Below are 21,494 nucleotides of genomic sequence, written 5' to 3'. Positions count from 1 at the left end.
AGCACCCAAATGCACCAGAGGGGCTGGATGAAAAATCAGGAAACTACAGGCAAAATGCAAAAGGCTAAATACAAAAAGGGACTCCAAGGCCCTCCTGTCCAGTGTGGTGGTTAAAGGCTGAGTTGCAGGCTTCCTGGGTTTGAGTCTTCCTAGCTCTGTGTCCTTGGGCAAAGTCTGTAGAGTCTTTTTGTCTTACTAGTTCCACCTGTATAAGGGAACTGCCAATCATAGCATTTACTCTGTAGAACCGTCATAGGACTAAGTATGTTATTACATGGATGGAGCCTGAAGCAGTGCCAGGGCTACCATACAGTGTTTAATAAATAGGAACTATTCTTCCAACTGTAGTTACTTATTTTGCATATTTTAGACCAGAGTAAAAACCTGAATGACAAGAAAAACAGTGCAAAGATAATGACTCTGGATGAAATAGAATAACATTTAATGGGTCTTAATCATTATAATCGGTAGACTACTTAATGTTACATATCTAGATGTCACTTCGATTTCGCTGAGTTGGCGGTTTTGTCCAGATTTCAAACGATCTCAGTTAGGAGTCTCTAGACTCCAACCAACTCTGGCAACTCCTAAGATCATCTACAAAATACCGTATCTTTTTTCTTGAGATAATAGTCAAAATTTGCCTTCCATTCTCAAATAAGTATTATAACCACAAACAGTAAGAACCACTGTTTTAGGAGAAAAGCAAATTGTAAAAATATATAGACACATGTTTTAGAAAGAGACACGGATGATTTGATTCGTGACTGTTTAATTTTTTAATAATGAAATTCTGACTATGTATGTCTGGGTCATTAAAATCCAAAAAGATAGCTTTATCGTTTGAGTTACATAATATTCCTAAGCAATACCAAAAATCAAAGAGACTCTGCACCATGGTAAAATAAAACAAGTTATGCTAAGTGAACATGTTTGTGTTTTATATGGATTATTAAATTTTATCTTCAGACCTCCCCCACCTGCCTCCCGTTCGTTAACTGGTGAAATTAGTGTGGTTCATATTCTGGGCTCCCCTTGGACTCAGAAGGCTCGGTGTTAAGGAGAACTTTGGTTAGTCTCTCACCTCCCTTTTTTCTGCACAATGACATTAGTCAGTTTTCTGTAACTTTACAGAACAATCTGTAAGACCCAGAATATGCTGAGCAACATGGCTGGGTGGCAGGAACTAGACCTTGTCCGTATAGCTAACTACGAGAGCTCTGGCTGTGTGAACGACACATCCTATTTAAGCTATGACAGCAGTTATGATTCTCCTTTGCTAAACTTCTTAGAGTAGCACAGTTCCCAGATTGCCAATAAACGTCACCTGCCTGGATCAGCAAGCCAATTCCTGCATGTGAGGCTAGTACTTCATTTCAAATACCGAAATAAAAATTCCTGTTACTTTTTCGAATTATCTCTTGGATTCCTCCAGAACACACTAAAAAAGTGAATTCAGCATTCAAATGCCTATCATGCCCACTTAGCAGGAGGGTGCAACCATCATCCAATCAAAGGGTACAACTGACAACAAAAATAAAATTGTCACCATCGTTATACCAAGGGACACGTGCTGCTTTTAATCAATACGATTGTCAGAGGTTGTGTTATTATAGCTTGGCTTCTATCTTCGAATTTTTTCTTTTGCTCCAGATTTTCTCTCTCTCTCTCTCTCTCTATATATATTTTTCCCTTCATAAATATGCTTGACACATGCTTTGGTTTCACTCTTGTTCAGTCATAAAATTTCAGAGCTGAAAGGGACTTACATTATAGATGAGCTAATTCAAGCCCAGAGCAGTTAGGCAGCTCCCCTCTCCCCTGGTTGGCAGAGCGGGGCCTGTACTCTCACCCTCTTCTTCCTTGTCAACAACCCCCCACCCGACCCCGACCACCCTGGGCTTCTTGCCTGGGCTATCCCCTGCCCCCATGGATGAATGAAATGAAAGCGTGTGACCACCTACCCACACACCTTGGCAGAGGTGCACTCCACACACGGCGGCCCCCACCCAGGCAGGTAAGCTTGGTTGCACCTTCCAAACGATATCCTGGGAAGCAGGAAAACGTCAGCGAGTCTCCCACGCCAAACTGAAAACCAATTCTTCGGCTGAAGGCAGGGACTCCAGGATCATCACATGGCTCCAGGTCATATTCTGAGGCATGCAGAGACAGTAAATGCATGAGGATTTGGGTAAATACACAAAGATTAAATAGCAAGAATAAAAAGGTGCCATTACTAAAAAAAAAAAAACAAAACTACATATATATTTTCCCCAAACACTTATAACTGTTACGTGCATTTTTTTTTTCTTGTACTGTGAACTGTCTTATGACAAATGACATGGGATTTAGTATTTTTTTTTTAAAGAATTGACACATAAGAATGAGAATTACTAGAGGCTGGGGAGGGGGTGTATGGAGGGAAGGATAAAGTGATGTTGCTCATTGGATACAAGCATACAGTTAGAAGGAATATGTTCTAATACTTGATAGCAGAGTAAGGTGACTATATTGAGTAATAATATAGTGTACATTTCAAAATAGCTCAAAGGCAAGATCTGAAACGTTCCCATAACAAAGAAATAATAAATGTTTGAGGTGATGGGTATCTTAAGTGTCTTGATATGTTTGTCACACATTCTACTCATGCGTCAAAATATCACATGCACCCCATAAATGTGTCCAATTACTGTGTAACTAGAAGACAAACAGACAAATAGCATATTAAAATGAGATAATTCACTTCAAAACTGTCAGTTTGAGAGTGTGGAATAATTTTACTGATATTTCTAACTGCTTAAATTGGTTACTGTATCCCTCCCAAAGGTGCTTTTTGATAACTAAGTCATGAAGCATAACATAAAAGCAAAGGCACAGGGCTGTGTTCGTGGAAAGCTTACCAGAGCCAATTTCACCTCTAGAATATACCTCAGTGAGGAACAGTGGAATTTTCCTCTGTTTATTTTCAATCTGTTAACCATGTGAGATTGAAAAGTAGTAGACAAGATTTTGTACTAGAAATTACTATAAACCATTCAAGAAAAAAGTGCTAAATATAAATTAAAAAATAAAAGAAATATCTGACATTTTGCTGCATTTTGGGAGTAAGTATTCGAAATGTCAGCACTGACATCTCACTTCTGTATTTGCCATATTCTTTACAGCCAACTCCTTCTGATCCCCGTAGTATATACGTATAATTGAGCTCTCTTGGTCCATTATGAAGTCCATGGTTTTGTCAGTGGGAAGTGAGAAAGTGTGGGCAAGTGCCTATTTGTTTGGTTTCCTCCTTCTTGCTGTTTCCCCAGTCTGTAATGCCCAGTTTAGTCAAATAGTATCAAACAGCCAGCCAACTACGGAAATACGCTTAGGCATTGGAATGGTAAGAAGAGTTTCAGAGAGAATATTGAAAGGCCAGCTAAAAGATATGCATTATTGCAAAGAATTAGGACAATGAAGGTCACTCTTAGTTTACCATGGGGAAGAAACGTTTAGAAAACTATGTTAATCTTTCTAAAAAAATTCCTTCTGCTTTTTTCTAACACCATCTTTAGGGTTCTCCTAACTTGAAATTTTAGGTTCATTATTTTCACTGAACATATAAAGTCCAACTCATCCTTTTCCCCTCAATATTCCTCAAATCTGACCCTTCTTTTTTTATTATTTAGTTTTCATTATCTGCTGAGTTAGTCATTGATATCTCATACCTGCACTTTTATAAAAACTTTTATGGAACTCTCTACCTAAACACTTCCTTCATCTCACTTAGCTTACTGGTAAACCTCTGAGGTGGATACTTTCTGAATTATCTTTGTGTTTAGATAAGAAATCTATTCTGGATATCTAAAATATTCAAACTAACCTTGATAACCTTGAGATATACTTATTAATTTGACTTATGCATAGTATGACTCAGAAAGAAAATAATACAAACAGTGTCATTTAATTGAACTCAACAAACATTAACTGACAACCTATCATATGTTATTTTACTTTTTAGAACATACTAAAATAAAGATGTCACAATTCAGAGAATTTATCTCATACCTTGCTGTTATCATTCTACTTCTATCCTAGGATAAACTGTGTGCACTCAATTCAAACCATACATTTCCTGTCATTTCTTTAAAAATAGTTGAAAACTCACCGGGCATGGTGGCTCACACCTGTAATCTCAGCACTTTGGGAGGCTGAGGCAGGTGGATCATGAGGTCAGGAGTTTGAGACCAGACTGACCAACATGGTGAAACTCTGTCTTTACTAAAAGAATAAAATAAAATAAAATAAAAAATAAAAAAAAAAATTAGCTGGGCATGGTGGTGCATGCCTATAATCCTAGCTACTCGGGAGACTGAGGCAGAAGAATCGCTTGAACCTGGGAGGTGGAGGTTGCAGTGAGCCGAGATTGCACCACTGCATTCAAGCCTGGGCAACAGAGCGAGACTCCATCTCAAAAAACAAACAAACAAAAAAAAACTACTGCCAAATAGGAGAATATTTTGATATTATTATATGCTATACCTATTATCTTATATAAAGAAACACCATGATCTTATGGTTCTTTAAGTATATTTTTACTGTATATTGTAGTTTATACAATGTTCTCTGAAAGAAACTTACAAGGACAGAAAGCCTGAAAGGATACCATGAGGTTAGAAGGTGTGTGTTAGTTGTAACCATCTTGATTAGGCTTTGCAAGGATTCTCTTATATTAATTCTCACTTAATCATTATCATACAAAGTATATTTGCATGGTGTACATGTTCACCTTTGTCTAACACGAGAAAAGTGTATTGCCCTCAGAATTCCATCTTCTCACCAACTCAAAGATTTTGTTCTTGGAGTTTATCCTTTTTTCCCCCCCCTTCATCAATTCTCTTATTTCCATCAAGATGAAAATACATGTTACAGGGTCAATCTTAAGAATGAGGTAAACAGCCGAATCAACCCTGGCGATCAATGGGGTGACAGAAGTCGCAGCCAGATCGCCCTCACATCCTAGGCAATACCATTCAGGACATAGGCGTGGGCAAGGACTTCATGTCTAAAACACCAAAAGCAATGGCATCAAAAGCCAAAATCGACAAATGGGATCTCATTAAACTAAAGAGCTTCTGCACAGCAAAAGAAACTATCATCAGAGTGAACAGGCAACCTACACAATGGGAGAAAATTTTTGCAACCTACTCATCTGACAAAGGGCTAATATCCAGAATCTACAATGAACTCAAACAAATTTACAAGAAAAAAACAAACAACCCCATCAAAAAGTGGGCAGAGGACATGAACAGACACTTCTCAAAAGAAGACATTTATGCAGCCAAAAAACACATGAAGAAATGCTCCTCATCACTGGCCATCAGAGAAATGCAAATCAAAACCACAGTGAGATACCATCTCACACCAGTTAGAATGGCCATCATTAAAAAATCAGGAAACAACAGGTGCTGGAGAGGATGTGGAGAAATAGGAACACTTTTACACTGTTGGTGGGACTGTAAACTAGTTCAACCATTGTGGAAGTCAGTGTGGCGATTCCTCAGGGATCTCGATCTAGAAATACCATTTGACCCAGCCATCCCATTACTGGGTATATACCCAAAGGACTATAAATCATGCTGCTATAAAGACACATGCACACGTATGTTTATTGCGGCACTATTCACAATAGCAAAGAGTTGGAACCAACCCAAATGTCCAACAACGATAGACTGGATTAAGAAAATGTGGCACATATACACCATGGAATACTATGCAGCCATAAAAAATGATGAGTTCGTGTCCTTTGTAGGGACATGGATGAAACTGGAAAACATCATTCTCAGTAAACTATCGCAAGGACAAAAAACCAAACACCGCATGTTCTCACTCATAGGTGGGAATTGAACAATGAGAACTCATGGACACAGGAAGGGGAACATCACGCTCCGGGGACTGTTGTGGGGTGGGGGGAAGGGGGAGGGACAGCATTAGGAGATACACCTAATGCTAAATGACGAATTAATGGGTGCAGGAAATCAACATGGCACATGGATACATATGTAACAAACCTGCACATTGTGCACATGTACCCTAAAACCCTAAAGTATAATAAAAAAAAAAAAAAAAAAAAAAAAAAAAAAAAAAAAAAAAAAAAAAAAAAAAGAATGAGGTAAACAACCAAAACCACCAACAAAACAAACTAACAACACCAATCTCTGGACTTCACAGTCACCCAACCACCATATCCCTTCTCTGGTTATCATTAGCACAAACTTTTCAAAGTATTGGGTGTACCTTCCATTTTCCCATCCTCCCTTCCAAGCCTCTCTTCATCTCATCTATTCAGGCTTTCCTTCACAGTCTTCCACTCAAATAGATCTTAGCAAAGCCACTGTGACCTCCAGATGCAAAAAACAATGGTCAATTCTTAGGCTTCCTCTTACTAAGTAGGTTTTAATACAGTTGAATGCTCTCTTCTTTCTTCAAAGGCTTTCCTTTCTTAGATTCAGGGATGCCACTCTCCTAACTCACTGGACCCAACTTCTCAACTGGCTGATTTGGAACTTCCGCTGCCCCATGAGTTGAAATTAACTCTATGCTGATGGGTTTCCAGTATTTCTTTTTCTTTAATATGATCCTGTTATATGAACTGAAGGCTCTTGTCAATCACACTTGAATACATCCCTCAATATCCCCAAGAGAAAAAGCCTGTATTTTCTTCCCAAACCTGCTTTACTCCCAGTGGTTTTCATGTAAAACAGAGCATCCTCATTCATGCAGGTTCAAAATCTTGACCCCACTCTGTATTTTATACCACACTTTCACTTCCTGCCAATCAAGTCAGCTCTAACCTAGCATCCTTCCTGTAGTCTCAGCTTCCATCTGGCATCTCTTGCTGGGATTATTGTGTAACATGTTCCTGTTGAAACACACACATTGTCTTTCACGTAAACATTGAAAAAGGTCAGATCATGTCAAGCTCTTCAAATCCATCCAATGGCTTCATGCAACATTCACAAATAACATCCAAGTTACTTATGTTATCTGCCCTAGATAACTAACTTCACATCCTTCCACTTTCCCCTCAGTTTCAGGGGACTGGCCACAGTGCCCCTCTTCTCCATCCTAACCTTGGTGGTCTGGTCCTCCCATTGCACCTCCTTCTGCTGAGAGCCCACCCAAATTAGCTGGCCTGTCCATTCTCTGCTTCACAATCAAGTCTCAGCCTGTCAGAGACCTGCCTAGGCAACTAAAGAATGAGTACACTCTCCTCTGTCCCAGGTACTCATGACTCATTCAACCTCAGAAGAAGAAACAGTATCCTCATTTGAAAATTCATGGTACCATTGAAGGAGACAAATACGGAAAAGTCATTTTGGGAAAGAAATAATTTTGGTGTAAAAACGTTTTCATGGAAACGTTTTTCTCCTATGTTATATAGAAGAAAACAAATTCTGCTTAGGGAAAACAAGAAAGGCTGCATGTCAGACACCCTCTGACCTGGACAAGAGGAGTTTTGCCTGGTGAAAGATGCAGAAAAGCTTATTTGTTGTTTTTTTGAGACAGAGTCTCGCTCTTTTGCCCAGGCTGGAGTGCAGTGGCATGATTGCGGCTCACTGCAAGCTCCGCTTCCCGGGTTCATGCCATTCTCCTGCCTCAGTCTCCTGAGTAGCTGGGACTACAGGCACCTGCCACCAAGGCTTTTGAATGAAGAGAAAATCACATATGTAATGGCACAAAGTGGTCCAAGTTTTAACCTTTTGAAGAGAATGACTGAGAAATGCTGCTAATTCACTGGAAGTTAGCACTCAGGAAGTAGACACATTGTAGGGGGTGGGAATGTAAGTGTGGAGTATTCAATGCACATAGTTAGCAACCAGTAGCAGACAACGTTATGTAGAATGGGGACTGTGCAGATTTATCTAACCCAACTGTAATATGGGGCTCTTTTTCTACAATATTACCATTAACATCTGCAGAAATACTGACTAGGAAACACAATCAGGAAATACTACTTTAATAAGGTTTTCTGAGAAAGGCAGAAATAAACTCGATTAACAGGAAAGAAGGCAGATATAAAAGCATATGAATGCCATTCATGATAAACAACAAAGTCTCTGGATGGGTAAATGCCTCATTTGTATAATAAACTTGCTAGTTATTTGTATACTTAAAAAAAAACTCCATGGTATCAGTGTCACTGGCAATTGTTTGCAGCACAGTTTCAAGGCAAAAATCCTTCCAAATGAAATTACTCCTATAACATAGCTAAAGAATTTGTTTACTTTAAAGTCAACTTTGAAATCCAAAGTGTTGTCTTTTGTTTTTAAAAAGATTTCTGCTTGTGTGCAACTGTCTAGATGAAGTTTATTTCTTCTGCAGGCTTTAGGTATTATTTTCTACTGGTTATGTTTAAATGAACTGTTCTAAATGTTTACAGACTTACAACTTTTAAGACCCAAGAAAGAGTATTTTGTTGTTGTTGGCTTGCTTGTTTGTGTGAGTAGTTTATAATGAGAGTGTCAGTAGAATATAATAGTTACATTGTGATTTTTGGTTATTTGTATGGTCTGGTGTGTTACCCAAAATCCATGTGCTGGAAATTTGATCCCCTTTTTGGGGGTGTTTATGTCATGAGGGATCCTCATTAACGGATTAAAGCCATTAAAAGGGCTTCTTGTCTTTTACCACATGGGGATGTGGCGATTCTCCTCTTTCTGACCTTATTACCTTCTGCCATGTGATGACACAGCAAGAAGGCTCACCCCAGATGCCAGCACCTTGATCTTGGACTTCCCAGTCTCCAGAATTGAGAAACAAATTTCTACTATTTATAAATTACCTAGTCTCAGGTATTCTGTTATGACAAGTGGCACAAACAGACTAAGACAGTAGTCATCAAAAGAGTTACTGTCAGCCCTGTGCTGAGGGCACCAGAATAAGAAACTGATGCAGTCAAATGAATAGAATTTGCACAGACTCCTGAGAAACACCTGCAGAAGTGAACTGTAACAGACTTGCGTCACTGCCATTTTCTTTTTTTGGAGGTCTATTTAAATTCATTTTGGATCATGATGAAAGTAAGAACTGGAGGAAGTGATACTCTCATAGTAATACTAATTGGGATACACCAGGGGAGAATGCAGAGAGAGAGGGATTTAGGAATTAGTGTTGGGAAGATTTAAGTCTTTGATATATGAAGTGGCAAGTTTCATGATTACTCCTGATTACAACAAATTTCCAAGAAATCAAGTGGTCTGAGCCAGTGTTGAAAGCTTCACTTGAGTAGTGAAATATCAAGAAAAATCAACAAAGTCAGATTAAGATAAATGGCAACTAGGTAGAATTAGAGGGAGTATAAAATAGTTCAGAGCATCTTAAAATCCCCAAGAAACATTTTCCTTGAAGACACTGTTTTATTTTACATAATGTTAATCAACATGCAGTAGTTAGTAGGCAATTGTGAAGTTCTTATTACAGTTGACTTTTGAAAAATGTGGGTTTGAACTACTTGAATCCATTTATACATTAATTGTTTCAATACATTGACAAGTTTTTGGAGATTTGCTACAACTTAAAAACACATGCAGATGAACCATGTCATCAAGACATATCTTAAAAATTAGTAACATGTTAGGTATATCATGAAAGCACAAAATATATGTAGATACTAGTTTATCTGTTAATTGACTGTAGGCTTTCGGTCAACAGAAGGCTATTAGTAGTCAAGTTTTGGGGGCATCAAGAGTTACCCTCAGATTTTCCACTGTGTGGGGGTTGACACCCCTAACCCTTGTATTATTGAGTTACAGTTGACCTTGAATAATACAAGGATTAGTGGTGTCAATCCCCGCACAATGGAAAATCATCTTACTTGTGAGTAACTCATCTTACAGTAAGATACAGCAGTAGAGCTGTTGTTTATATAAAAGTGGGGCAAGCAAACTTTCTACCAAGATCTTTAGTTTTGGTTTGGGAGATAAGAAAAATACTCAAATATTGCAACACATAATCTCATAAGTGGCATCAAAAGTTATTAAGGAATTTATGAGATCTCAAAAGTAGAATAAATTACATGTGACTGTGGTACCCAGGGACCACCTTATGAAAATTACATTTGATCTGGGCTATGAGGAATAAGTAAGGAAAACCCTCTTTGTCCAAAGCATCATATGCACAAATGCAAGTTAATATGATTGTTCCCATCCTTTGGCAGCTGTAGTGCAGCAGGGCCCTTACTGTTGGTGGAGGGTGGGGGCATGCTGGAAATGAAGACACTGCAGAGGTTCTGAGTATGACCTGTTCACTCAGCATCATTTGTTTATGTGACCAAGTTTATCTCTCACATGTATGGCCAGTTTTTAAGTGGTGGCAATTTTTTCTTATCTGTAGAAAAAATTAGCATCTATGTCATAGAACTATACAAATTAAACAATCTAACCCACACAAATAATTTCTGCTGTAACATCAACCTTATGCGAATATTATCTATATATTATCATTAAAAATAAAGATGTTACTTAACTTGGAGTATTTTTTGGCACTGCATGTGAATATATTAAATTACAAGCTCATCCTCAACTGTGTGTGTCCACCCGCATCTTTCATCCTAGAGGTGGTTGTCAGTGCAAATATTGGCACCTACTGAAGGGTAGAAACCAAGGCAATCAGGTGACAACTGACCCAGAGGATGCCTCCCAGTGAGGGAACTTTCCTCAGAAATCTTGCAGAGTTGGTGAAGAGAATCGAGTGAGAAGGGCTTGGCAGAATATCGTGACATTTACAGATTTTTCAAAGATGAGAATTCACAAATTGTATAACACAAAGTGGCATTTTCTGGATGCCACATAACTGTACTTGCGCCCTGCTTCGTGGAGGCTCAGCCTCCTGCACCCCATTGGTTGGAATCAAGTCACGCATGTAGACACACACACACATACACACACACTCTCTCACTAAGAGAAATGGCAGTATTGTTGCCAGAGGAGAGAAACAGCAAACAAGACCAACATACCTGAAAACGTGATATTGAAGCCCTCATACGAAATTGAGAAGTCTGATATAAACCGAAGCTGGGCAGTGAAGTTTCCAAACAAGCCTGCCTTGATCGTATGAGGCAACACCGACCCGGTGAGCCTGGCAACGGGCTCGGAAAAACTTCCATCCTCTGTGATCAGTAAATAGTCATGGGAACTCTCAAGATGAAAGGTGTGAAAGATCATTTGAACTCCTGAGAAATGAACGGGGTGGGGGAGAGAGAGAGAGAGACAGAGAGAGACAGAGAGAGAGAGATAGAGACACGGGGGGCAGACAGCGAGAAGGGCAGAGAGAGAGACAGAGACATAGAGATGACAGAAATGGAGAGGAAGAGAAAATGACAGGGGAAGACAGATTCCAGAGAGTAACAGCCACAGAGAGATAGAGATGATAGAGAGGTGAGAGAGAGATGGAGAAACATGTAGAGGAGAGAGAGAAAAAGAGAGAGGTTAGGAGAGGTAACAGTTGCTGAAACATTTTTTCTGGACTTAGACACATCAAGCCTTCATCAAAATATTAGAATGTTAACTTAATATGTAAATCTAGCTTTGACGTTTAAGAGTAAAATGGGTGGAAAGAGGATGGCTTTAGAAATGAAAAAAAGCAGAGGGATAAACAACAAAAATAAATACGTAAGTGCATGTAAGTACAGACATGATGTAAATATGAAGATATGACGTGGATATGAATATTGAGGTATATATGGAGATTACAGATGTAGCTATATACAGATACGGATATAGATATAGATATTGGCATAGATATGGATATTTAAGAAAAACAGGTGAGACTGTTTACAATGGGTTTCATTCAAAAATTGTCAGTAGGCTCTTAGGGACAGTATTTTTCCCAGAGGGAGAAAGGATGAGACAAATTTTCAATTTACTCTAAACAAGTGTCCTTTAGAAAATCTTATTTGGAGGTCTGCATAACTGAGGGAAAACTTCCTTTAAAAAATAGTTTTAGACGCCCGTAAAGCATATGACCTCATAGTAACCGGAATCACAAAGTCTCATTTCTGAATTCCTATAGTGAAATTAATAAAATTAACTGTGAACAGATAACTTCTAATAAAAATGTGTATTTTTATGATTATAAAACTTTGATCACCCATAATCTGTGTCTTCTTTATGCTTAATTTCCTTCAGGGCAAGTTCTTCCTTCATGTCATTCATGGTAGCATAGTGCCACACAGTATATGTAATAAAATGTAGCCATTTAATATAAAGCCAGGTTCAAATCTATGTGAAAAGACAAAGTCTACATAAATACTTATGTGATCGAAATTCCAAACAGACTCTTGTTTATTTTATTTTTTGAGACAGAGTCTCGCTCTATCTCCCAGGCTGGAGTGCAGTGGTGCAATCTCGGCTTGCTGCAACTTCCGCCTCATGGGTTCAAGCCATTCCCCTGACTCAGCCCCCAGAGTAGCTGGGATTACAGGCATGCACCACGATGCCTGGCTAATTATTTTGTATTTTCAGTAGAGACAGGGTTTCCCCATATTGGCTAGTCTGGTCTGGAACTCCTGATCTCAGGTGATACACCTGTCTTGGCCCCCAAGAGTGCTGAGATTACAAGTGTGAGCCACTTTGCCCAGCCCCACATAGTCTCTTAAAAATGACAAGTTTAGTCACAGAAAAAAGATTCAGGCTATAATCCTAAACCCAGTGTTTATAATCTACATTTCCTGCACAAAATGCAAATTCTCCTGATCTTCACTATGCTTACCTATAAAATGAGGATAGAAGTATCTATTCTATTAGCCATCTCTGGATTATGTGAAGATAAATTATTCATTATGTATGATCATACCGGGTAAACATAAAATACAAGGAAAGTGCAAAAATTATCCCAGATTTATTATGAAGTTAGAAATTAGACAATCACTTATTTCCCTTTATTTAATCAATAGTCAGATTTTATCGAATAGATGCCTTTATTCCTTACCACGATACCTATATTTCAAGCTTATATTCACATGCATATATTCAGGTTATCTGATAAACAGAGAGCAAAATGAGGAATCGCTTTTATTGTACAGTTGAAAGACTACTGTTCTTCCAAAATCTTATTAAATAATAAGTTAAAAATTTGAACTATACATGAGAAAAGTAGTTATTTGTTTACATTGTAATATGTTTTTGTTTTGTTCCCGTTTTTCTATCTCATTTATTTGTCTGTATGTTTGAGACCTATGATAGATTCTTACCTTTTCCATGAGACACTTCAATGGTCCACGTGCAGTTTAAAGAGTTTGGATAAAAATCTGGAAACCCAGGAGAAAGGACTGTTCCAGCCTTCCCTTGGATGTAGCCTCCACATAGAGCTTAAAATAACAAAGAGAGATGATTATAGCACTAAAGTTTCATAATGATTGCCAGAACAAAATACTGGTTAAATGGCATGGAATTTGCACAAGGATTAACAGATTTAATGTCATATCCAAGAAAAGCCAAGCAAAAGCTGAGCTTTATGTTACTTGCAAATATAATATGCTAGTTCGTATGTAGGCATCTTGACCACTACAAAATCTTGACAACATAACACAGAATAAGGCACAGCAGGGGAGCTGAAACCTGCATTGACAAGCCTCAGAATTGCAGAAATAGTGCAGGTTTGCACTCCTGAGAGCTGCTGGTCTTCTTAGCAGCACTTCCTTGAGTTCAAATCCCCTCAACAAACCATGCCGTGTTCAAACACTCACTTCAGACACTCATCTTGGAAGAAGAGAAGAGAAAGTTTTATGTAATCATTTCAATGGGAAAGTGGCAACAATTAGGATGTCAGCAGAATATGGGAACTTAAGTGCTCAACTCTGATGTTACAAAGTTATGAGTTCAAATGCGGGCTCAGCTTCTCACCAGCTCTGTGATCTCTGGTAAGTCTCTCCATCCTTTACATTCCTCCCATCTTGAAAATAGAAACTATGATACAATCCATCCCATGGACAGGTGTTTGCAATGACTGCCATTGTAGAACGCAATTTACAGTGTGTAGTAGATACTCACTGATTAAAATGGCACCTACTGATAGATACTGATCAAAACATTATTTACTGAGAGTTGCTAACAGGAATTCAATTCTTACGATATCAGTAATTTAACATTTTGAATAGACTCCATATCCCCTAATTTTACAGACATCAAGAGGAGAATATTGACATGTTCCCGCCCACTTTCTTCTTCTAGTTCATATCTTAAGACCTCTCAAGCTATCCTATGAATGGAAGCACTGAACTGAAAAAGAATAAAAGGAGATAGAGTCACCAGAGCCGGAGGGTAGAGGCAGGAAAGGCAATTGCCGTTCATGCTCTGCAAACAAACAGCCATGTGTCTTGTGAGCCACCAAGTGCTCCAGGTCTTGCTCTTGTCCTGGAACCTCTCCACGTGCAGTTCTAAGGCCTATGGATGTCACCAGCTCAGATCTCGAGACCAGGCTGCCCACCCTCACTGCAGCACCTCCACTGTGATGGTGAAGGTTATGTGCCAGCGTGACTGGGCTAAGGGCTGCCCAGATAGCTGGTAAGAGGCCAGGCATGTCTGTGAGGGTGCTGCCAGGAGAGATTAGCATTTCAATCAGCGGATTGAGTGAAGATTTGTTTTCACCAATGTGAAATGGCATCATTCAATCTGCTGAGAGCTTGAACCGAATACAAAGGCAGAGAAAAGGCCGGGCACGGTAGCTCACACCTGTAATCCCAGCACTTTGGGAGGCTCAGGCAGGTGGATCACCTCAGGTCAGGAGTTCAAGACCAGCCTGGCCAGCATGGCGAAACCCCATGTTTATCAAAAATACAAATAATTAGCCAGGCATAGTGGTGGAAGCCTATAATTCCAGCTACTCAGAAGGCTGAGGCAGGAAAATCACTTGAACCTGGGATATGGAGGTTGCAGTGAGCTGAGATCATGCCATTGCACGCCAGCCTGGGGCAACAAGAGTGAAACTCCATCAGAAAAAAAAAAAAAAAAAAAAGGCAGAGTAAAGAAAAATTTTATCTTTTCTTGACCTGGGACATCCATCTTCTCTTGACCCTGACTTCAGAGCTCCTGATTCTTGAACCATCAGACCCAGACATACACCTGCAGCTCCCCTGGTTCCCAGGTCTTCAGTCTCAGACTTCATTATGCCACCATCAGACCCAGACATACACCAGCAGCTCCCCTGGTTCCCAGGTCTTCGGTCTCAGACTTCATTACGCCACCATCAGACCCAGACACACACCTGCAGCTCCCCTGGTTCCCAGGTCTTCAGTCTCAGACTTCATTATGCCACCATCAGACCCAGACATACACCTGCAGCTCCCCTGGTTCCCAGGTCTTCAGTCTCAGACTTCATTATGCCACCATCAGACCCAGACACACACCTGCAGCTCCCCTGGTTCCCAGGTCTTCGGTCTCAGACTTCATTATGCCACCATCAGACCCAGACACACACCTGCAGCTCCCCTGGTTCTCAGGTCTTCGGTCTCAGACTTCACTATGCCAGGGGCTTTTCCAGGTGTCTAGCTTGCAGAGGGCAGATCTCGGGACCTTTTGGCCTCCCAAACACATGAGCCAATTCCCACAATAAATCTTGGTTGTGTTTCTCTGGAGCACACTGACTAATACATCCACTCACTAGCTGGTGACACGTGCAAGTTGTCTGCTGCTCTGTGTTTCCACAGCCTCACATGTAAAAGGGGGCAAAAAACACAGCTCATTCCTGCTTGCTGAAGAATGAAATAAGTGAATACATGTAAGGAGCTCACAGTAGTATCTCACAAGTGAAACATCCCTCAGTGTCACAATTTACTACGCATTTCACAAGACTCCTTTGCTTTTTTTTTTTTTTAACATGTCCACATTCTGTGCATGTATGTATTTATACTTCCTTTCTTAAACTAGGTAAGATGAACTATCATGAAGTAAATGATACTCAGAATAACTTCTTCCAATTAGTGTGATCATTCTGAATTATGTTTTATAAAAGCCTCTTCCACAAATAATATTCACAAAAGAATTAGATAATCTGGCCGGGCGCGGTGGCTCACGCTTGTAATCCCAGCACTTTGGGAGGCTGAGGCGGGCGGATCACGAGGTCAGGAGATCGAGACCACGGTGAAACCCCGTCTGTACTAAAAATACAAAAAAAAATTAGCTGGGCGTGGTGGCGGGTGCCTGTAGTCCCAGCTACTCGGAGAAGCTGAGGCAGGAGAATGGCATGAACACGGGAGGCGGAGCTTGCAGTGAGCCGAGATCGTGCCACTGCACTCCAGCCTGGGCGACAGAGTGAGAATCCGTCTCAAAAAAAAAAAAAAAAAGAATTAGATAATCTATGAAAGATGTGAAAGATGTGACAAGCCTCATCATGCTCACTAACCATGCATCTTAAGGGAACAAATCATCTCCTTTAATATGTAAACCTCATGAAAAGCATGATATAAAAATCAGCAAAAGAGAAAATTTTTAAAATAAGTTCTAGAATATTTTAAGAATTTCTCATGGAATATTTGCATCTTAAGATTGCAGTGACTCCACATTTCACTGTGAAAGAAGTAGCATTGTACATCCCACTAGAAATTAATATATTCAAAAAATAGTTATTGGGCACCTGCTATTGAGCAGGCCCTGCCCCCAGCATCAGGGATGATTAATAATAAGAGAGATAAAATACCTGCCCTTGTAAAATATGCATTCTACTTGGAAAAGACAGGAAAAAACCTGGAACAACATAAAAGGCAGATGATATACAACACTAGGAGATGACAGATGACTGTGAAGAAAATTAAGAAAGAGGGATCGGATAGTCTGAGGCTTGTGGGCGGCCAGGGGTGCCGGACTTAGGAAGTGGTCTATAAATAAGGACTTGAGAGAAACAAGGAAACACTGAATACCTGGGGAACAATTTGGGTAGAGAGAAGGTGGCTAGGACCAGGGCTCAAGCTACACTGGAGCTGCAGGGGTAGGGAAAAGAAAGGACACCTCTGTGGCTGGTGGGTCCTCGTAAGGGTTGGAGGTTCCTTTCAGTGACATCATAGGGCACTGGACGGCCCTGCCTAGAAAAGGACGCGATCTCATGACCTACCTGGGGTTTAGCCCTGCTCCTGAGGCTGTGCTGAGAGAATACACAGTGGTGAAGGGACGAAGGCGGTCAGGACCCCGAACAAGGGCATTGGCAGCAAGATGGGAAGACATGGTCTGAACCTGCCTGTGTCCTGAAGGTAGAGCCAGTGGGACTTTCTCCTGAATGGGACATGGGCATTACGCTAAAAAAAGGAAGAGCTGGGGGTGATTGTGTGGTCATAACCTGTGTGTGAAATAACTACAGGCGAAGGAGATCTCAGGAGAATCAGGTCATGAGAGTAAGCCAGGCATTCAGCTTTGGATACCAAAGCTCCATGTCTGCTGCGCTTGCGTGTAGAATGGTTGACACTGCAACAGGATACACAGGTCTGGAGGCCATGGAAGAGGGTTGAGCAAGGGATAGAAGGGAGACCACAACTACATGAGATCACAGGGCAGTGAACGTAGAAATCAGCTTCCGCAGAGGGACCTGATGCCAGCGCACCGTGTAGTGGGAAGAAAACCAGCAGAAGACGGAGGAGGCCTGAATTCAGAAGATTTGGATTCGTAATTTTCACTGGTCTATGATTGGATTGGTGTGAATGGATGCAATAACTTCTGAAATTTTTATGAAGACATTCACCATAATGAATGTAAAACATTTTATGTAAAACTGAGATATCTTATATCCAAAGCTATTTCTCAGTAGTCTTTATCCCAAAATCCGCATGTTATATAAACTGATAAAATTAATTCCTATCCAACTACATTTAACAACATAAAAACAATCAATCTTTATTTTATCCTCTGTCTTCATATCATCAGGAAAAGTTAGTTGATCATCTATTGGGGAAAGATCTGGGAGGGAATGTGCTTTGCCCTCTTTTTGATGTTTTCCTTCCATACCACACAGATCCCAGAAATCACCGAACAGCCCTGTCATGCTGCCATTAGGAGAAACTCAGATAGAAAGTTAGAGATAAAGCTGCTCTCAGGCTCGTTTAGATTTATATGGGTGCAAACACAATGTAGTCCGATTCACACATCATGAAGACTTTACATAAAAATAATTCTGTCCACAAATCCTATAATATTTTTCAGGAGAAGGAAATTTGATGTATGGAGAATTGAATTGGTATTGTCACCTAAAATTGAAGTGAGGAGACGAGAGAATAAAATGAAATACCTGAATTACATTTTAGCGTCTATACAGGTGATGGCTATATTCATATGCAGACATGTCTACATTCCCTTAGCAGAGCTACAAATATAGCTGCCCATAATTTGAATTACATTAATCTGTTTCTTCATGCATGGTAGATCCATTTCTGAGTAGCTGTAAAAGACACAGTAAAAATTTTACTGTTGCTGTCCTTAATGCTATAATTTCCTGAGTTTTAGTTTTCTATTTCTGTAACCTACCCAACATCAAGGATGCAGGTATGTTACATCAGAAATCTTTTGGGTGGAGGACTAAGATATGCAGAAATCATTGAAGAACAAAAGAGGAGACATATGTTGTGATATTTTCCTGGCTGAGTTGAAGTAAAGCATCCAACTGTGTGTGTGTTTTTTTTCTTTTATTTTTTTGAGATGGAGACTTGCTTCTTTGCCCAGGCTGGAGCGCAGTGGCGAGATCTTGGCTCACTGTAATCTCTGCCTCCTGGGTTCAAGCAATTCTCCTGCCTCAGCCGCCCCAGCAACTGTGATTACAGGCATGTGCCACCACGGCCACCTAATTTTTTTGTATTTTTAGTAGAGACGGGGTTTCACCTTGTTGGCCACGCTAGTCTTGAACTCCTGACCTCAACTGATCTATCTGCCCTGCCTCAGCCCCCCAAAGTGCTGGGATTACAGGCGTAAGCCACCATGCCTGACCCATCCACCCATTTTTCAACTTCTGTGTTTTGTCCTCTGCTTTTATCCATTTATCCATCCAATCCTGCATTTAGAGTTACTTATTAAGAAACATACTACTGTTTTCCAAACATTCGTTGATGCTTCTGGGCATAGAACAATGAGTAAGACAGACAAGTCTCTGTTTTTCCAAAGTTTACATTCTAATAGGGAAGGCAAATAACTTAGTTTTAAAACTTCAGATAAGTAGGTCTAATTTATTCTAAGAACAAGAATATTAACTTGTTCTCTAAACTCAGTGGAGGTCTACCTGATTAAAGCATGATGGACATGCTGGTGAACCAACAAAGTGATGAATGCACATCCTGGCAAATGTCCACTCCCAGGATGGTGACTCTGGAGTGAGTGATACAAAGTTGGAGGAAATGCAGAAGATCAGAAGCAACCCCATGTTAGCAGGCTGCCCTGAGACAGGCTGTATGCTGAGGTTTCTCTGCCAACTCATTCCAGGATCCTGCGGCTTCCCGCTGATGTTCACGGCAAAGCACACAGCCCTCTGATGGATTCTGCAGTTATTTATTGTCATCCCACCACCCCCTCCATCCCATCACTTCCCCAGATCCTGCCAAAGTCTTCTAATAAATGGAAGTTTGCAGAGTCAGTTACTGTTGCCTGGAACTAAGAAATTCAATTCAACAAGTTTATGGATGGGAGGAAGGCGGCAGTTGAAGCATGCAGACAATTTCACAGGCAACAGTGATCTCCGTGTTAGAGAGGGCGGTGGGAAAAACAGGAGCCGGTGATGATAAACCTGCTAGCTCCCTGGACGGTGGCATTCACCTCCACAGTGCCCAGCTGTAACTTGAAACCTGACAGCTTCCACATGTCCATGTTAAACACGGACCTCGTTCTCCACATGTCCATGTTAAACACGGACCTCGTTCTCCACATGTACATGTTAAACACGGACCTCGTTCTCCAACTGTGTTCAATTTCCAGGTGCTTGCTAGTTTTCTCGGGATGTCACCTTGGAGTCACCTCTCTCTCCTAAACTCCTGTATCCTCCTAGTGACACTTCTATCTACTCCCCACTTTCACTTTCTTCAACTGGTGTGTTTCAGGTCATTTTTGTCTCATCAATCGCCTAGCCTCTGCATGTCTGCCTCTTCCTCAAAGAGATCCACCTGTGAAAGCACAGCCTTGGGCCTGATCTGTTTCCATCTTTTCTCCCTCTTTCCATCATTTTCTTGTTCTCCTGAAACCACAAATACACTTCTATTTGAAGCCAGACTTAATGAGTTACTTTCCACTTCAATAATATTCATAGACTCTCCATGCCCTACAGAGGTCATTGATTTTATCCATATATTTATTTATATGAATACATAAATATATTTTGATGAATAAATATGTTGTTCACATATTTATTTATAATAGAAACATTCTACCAAAAGGAATCTTGTGCAGAAACCCCCAGTAGGAAGGAGGGGAGTAAATTAGGGCAGTCCAGTTGCACAGGAGATTCCAGTCCTGATGGCCATTCCCCATCTCACCCTCAGAAAAACCCTGGGGTCCTCACAGTGGGATCGCTGGACACTGCAGCAGGAATCTCTGACTATGCCCATAGACTAGCACTCAAGGCATTTGATCATCATCTACCTTCAGTGATTAATTCACACCCCTGAATCCTCCAGGCCTCTTTTGTTCTCTCTGCACCTCAGTTTATAACCATTTCTTCACGTTGAAACATGTCCCTTCCTCTCAACCTCCATCTTAAAGACAGATCTCCAAAATTGCCTCCAAGCTTTCAATATCCCACATTGGAACTTTTTTTCCCCACTTCTTTATCCTCAACCACTTTTCTGTGTCTAATAAAGCACTTACTTCACTGTGTGATTTTTAAAAAAGTCTTTCCTTTTGCTATGCTGATAGATTTTAAACTTCAGTGTGATTGCAAATACAGCAGGTTCTCAATAAATGCTTGTGGAGACACTAAACAGTTTTCAAAAATATTTATTTAATAAAAAAATTCAAAGTTTTCTCTGCGTTTGTCTTTCACAAAATTAAAGGACAATTTATCCCAATGTTCATTTCTTTAACATTTGAATGTGTGAAAGAGTAACATTAAAAACACACTGAACTGATGCTATGGACCCAGGACAGACACTGAGTTTATCGTGTTTCATGTTGATATAGAATATTATAATTAATTCTTTTTTTTTTTCTGAGAGCTATGAATGTTTAAAGGTTTAAATATCCTATTTATGTAGCTTTTGTTGCAAGAAAAACCCATGGGATTTAAGAGATTGCTTAAGATTTAAAGGGTAACGAGAACAAGTCTTACGGTGGGATGAAAACTATCAAACATGACTAACTAAAACTCTCATATCAAACTCTAACATCACCCAAAATTTGTAGATTTAGTAATAGCTTTTTCTTTGTGGAGACAGAGTCTTGCTCTATTGTCCAGGCTGTACTGTAGTGGTGTGATCTCGGCTCACTGCAGCCTTGACCTCCGGGGTTCAAGTGATCCCCCTGCCTCAGCGTCCTGAAGAGCTGGGACTACAGGCACAT

General features: G+C 40.2%; 1 protein-coding gene across 2 annotated transcripts in view; it reads right to left on the bottom strand.

The window, feature by feature from the left end:
* The window catches only part of CSMD1 (CUB and Sushi multiple domains 1), a 2,032,824-nt gene that overhangs the window by 412,303 nt on the left and 1,599,027 nt on the right, over positions 1-21,494 (bottom strand). For both annotated transcript variants that reach the window (XM_055289255.2, XM_055289263.2), the window contains exons 19-21: positions 13,232-13,348; positions 10,997-11,212; positions 1,965-2,153 (exon numbers count right to left, since the gene is read on the bottom strand). In XM_055289255.2, coding sequence (XP_055145230.2) covers positions 1,965-2,153; positions 10,997-11,212; positions 13,232-13,348 — 522 coding nt within the window. The remainder of the gene's footprint in view (positions 1-1,964; positions 2,154-10,996; positions 11,213-13,231; positions 13,349-21,494) is intronic.

This window comes from Symphalangus syndactylus, chromosome 1 (genome assembly GCF_028878055.3).
Source record: "Symphalangus syndactylus isolate Jambi chromosome 1, NHGRI_mSymSyn1-v2.1_pri, whole genome shotgun sequence".
Classification (NCBI taxonomy): Eukaryota; Metazoa; Chordata; class Mammalia; order Primates; family Hylobatidae; genus Symphalangus; species Symphalangus syndactylus.
Note: the sequence above shows the minus strand (reverse complement) of the source record. Positions and strands in the feature narration are given on the sequence as shown.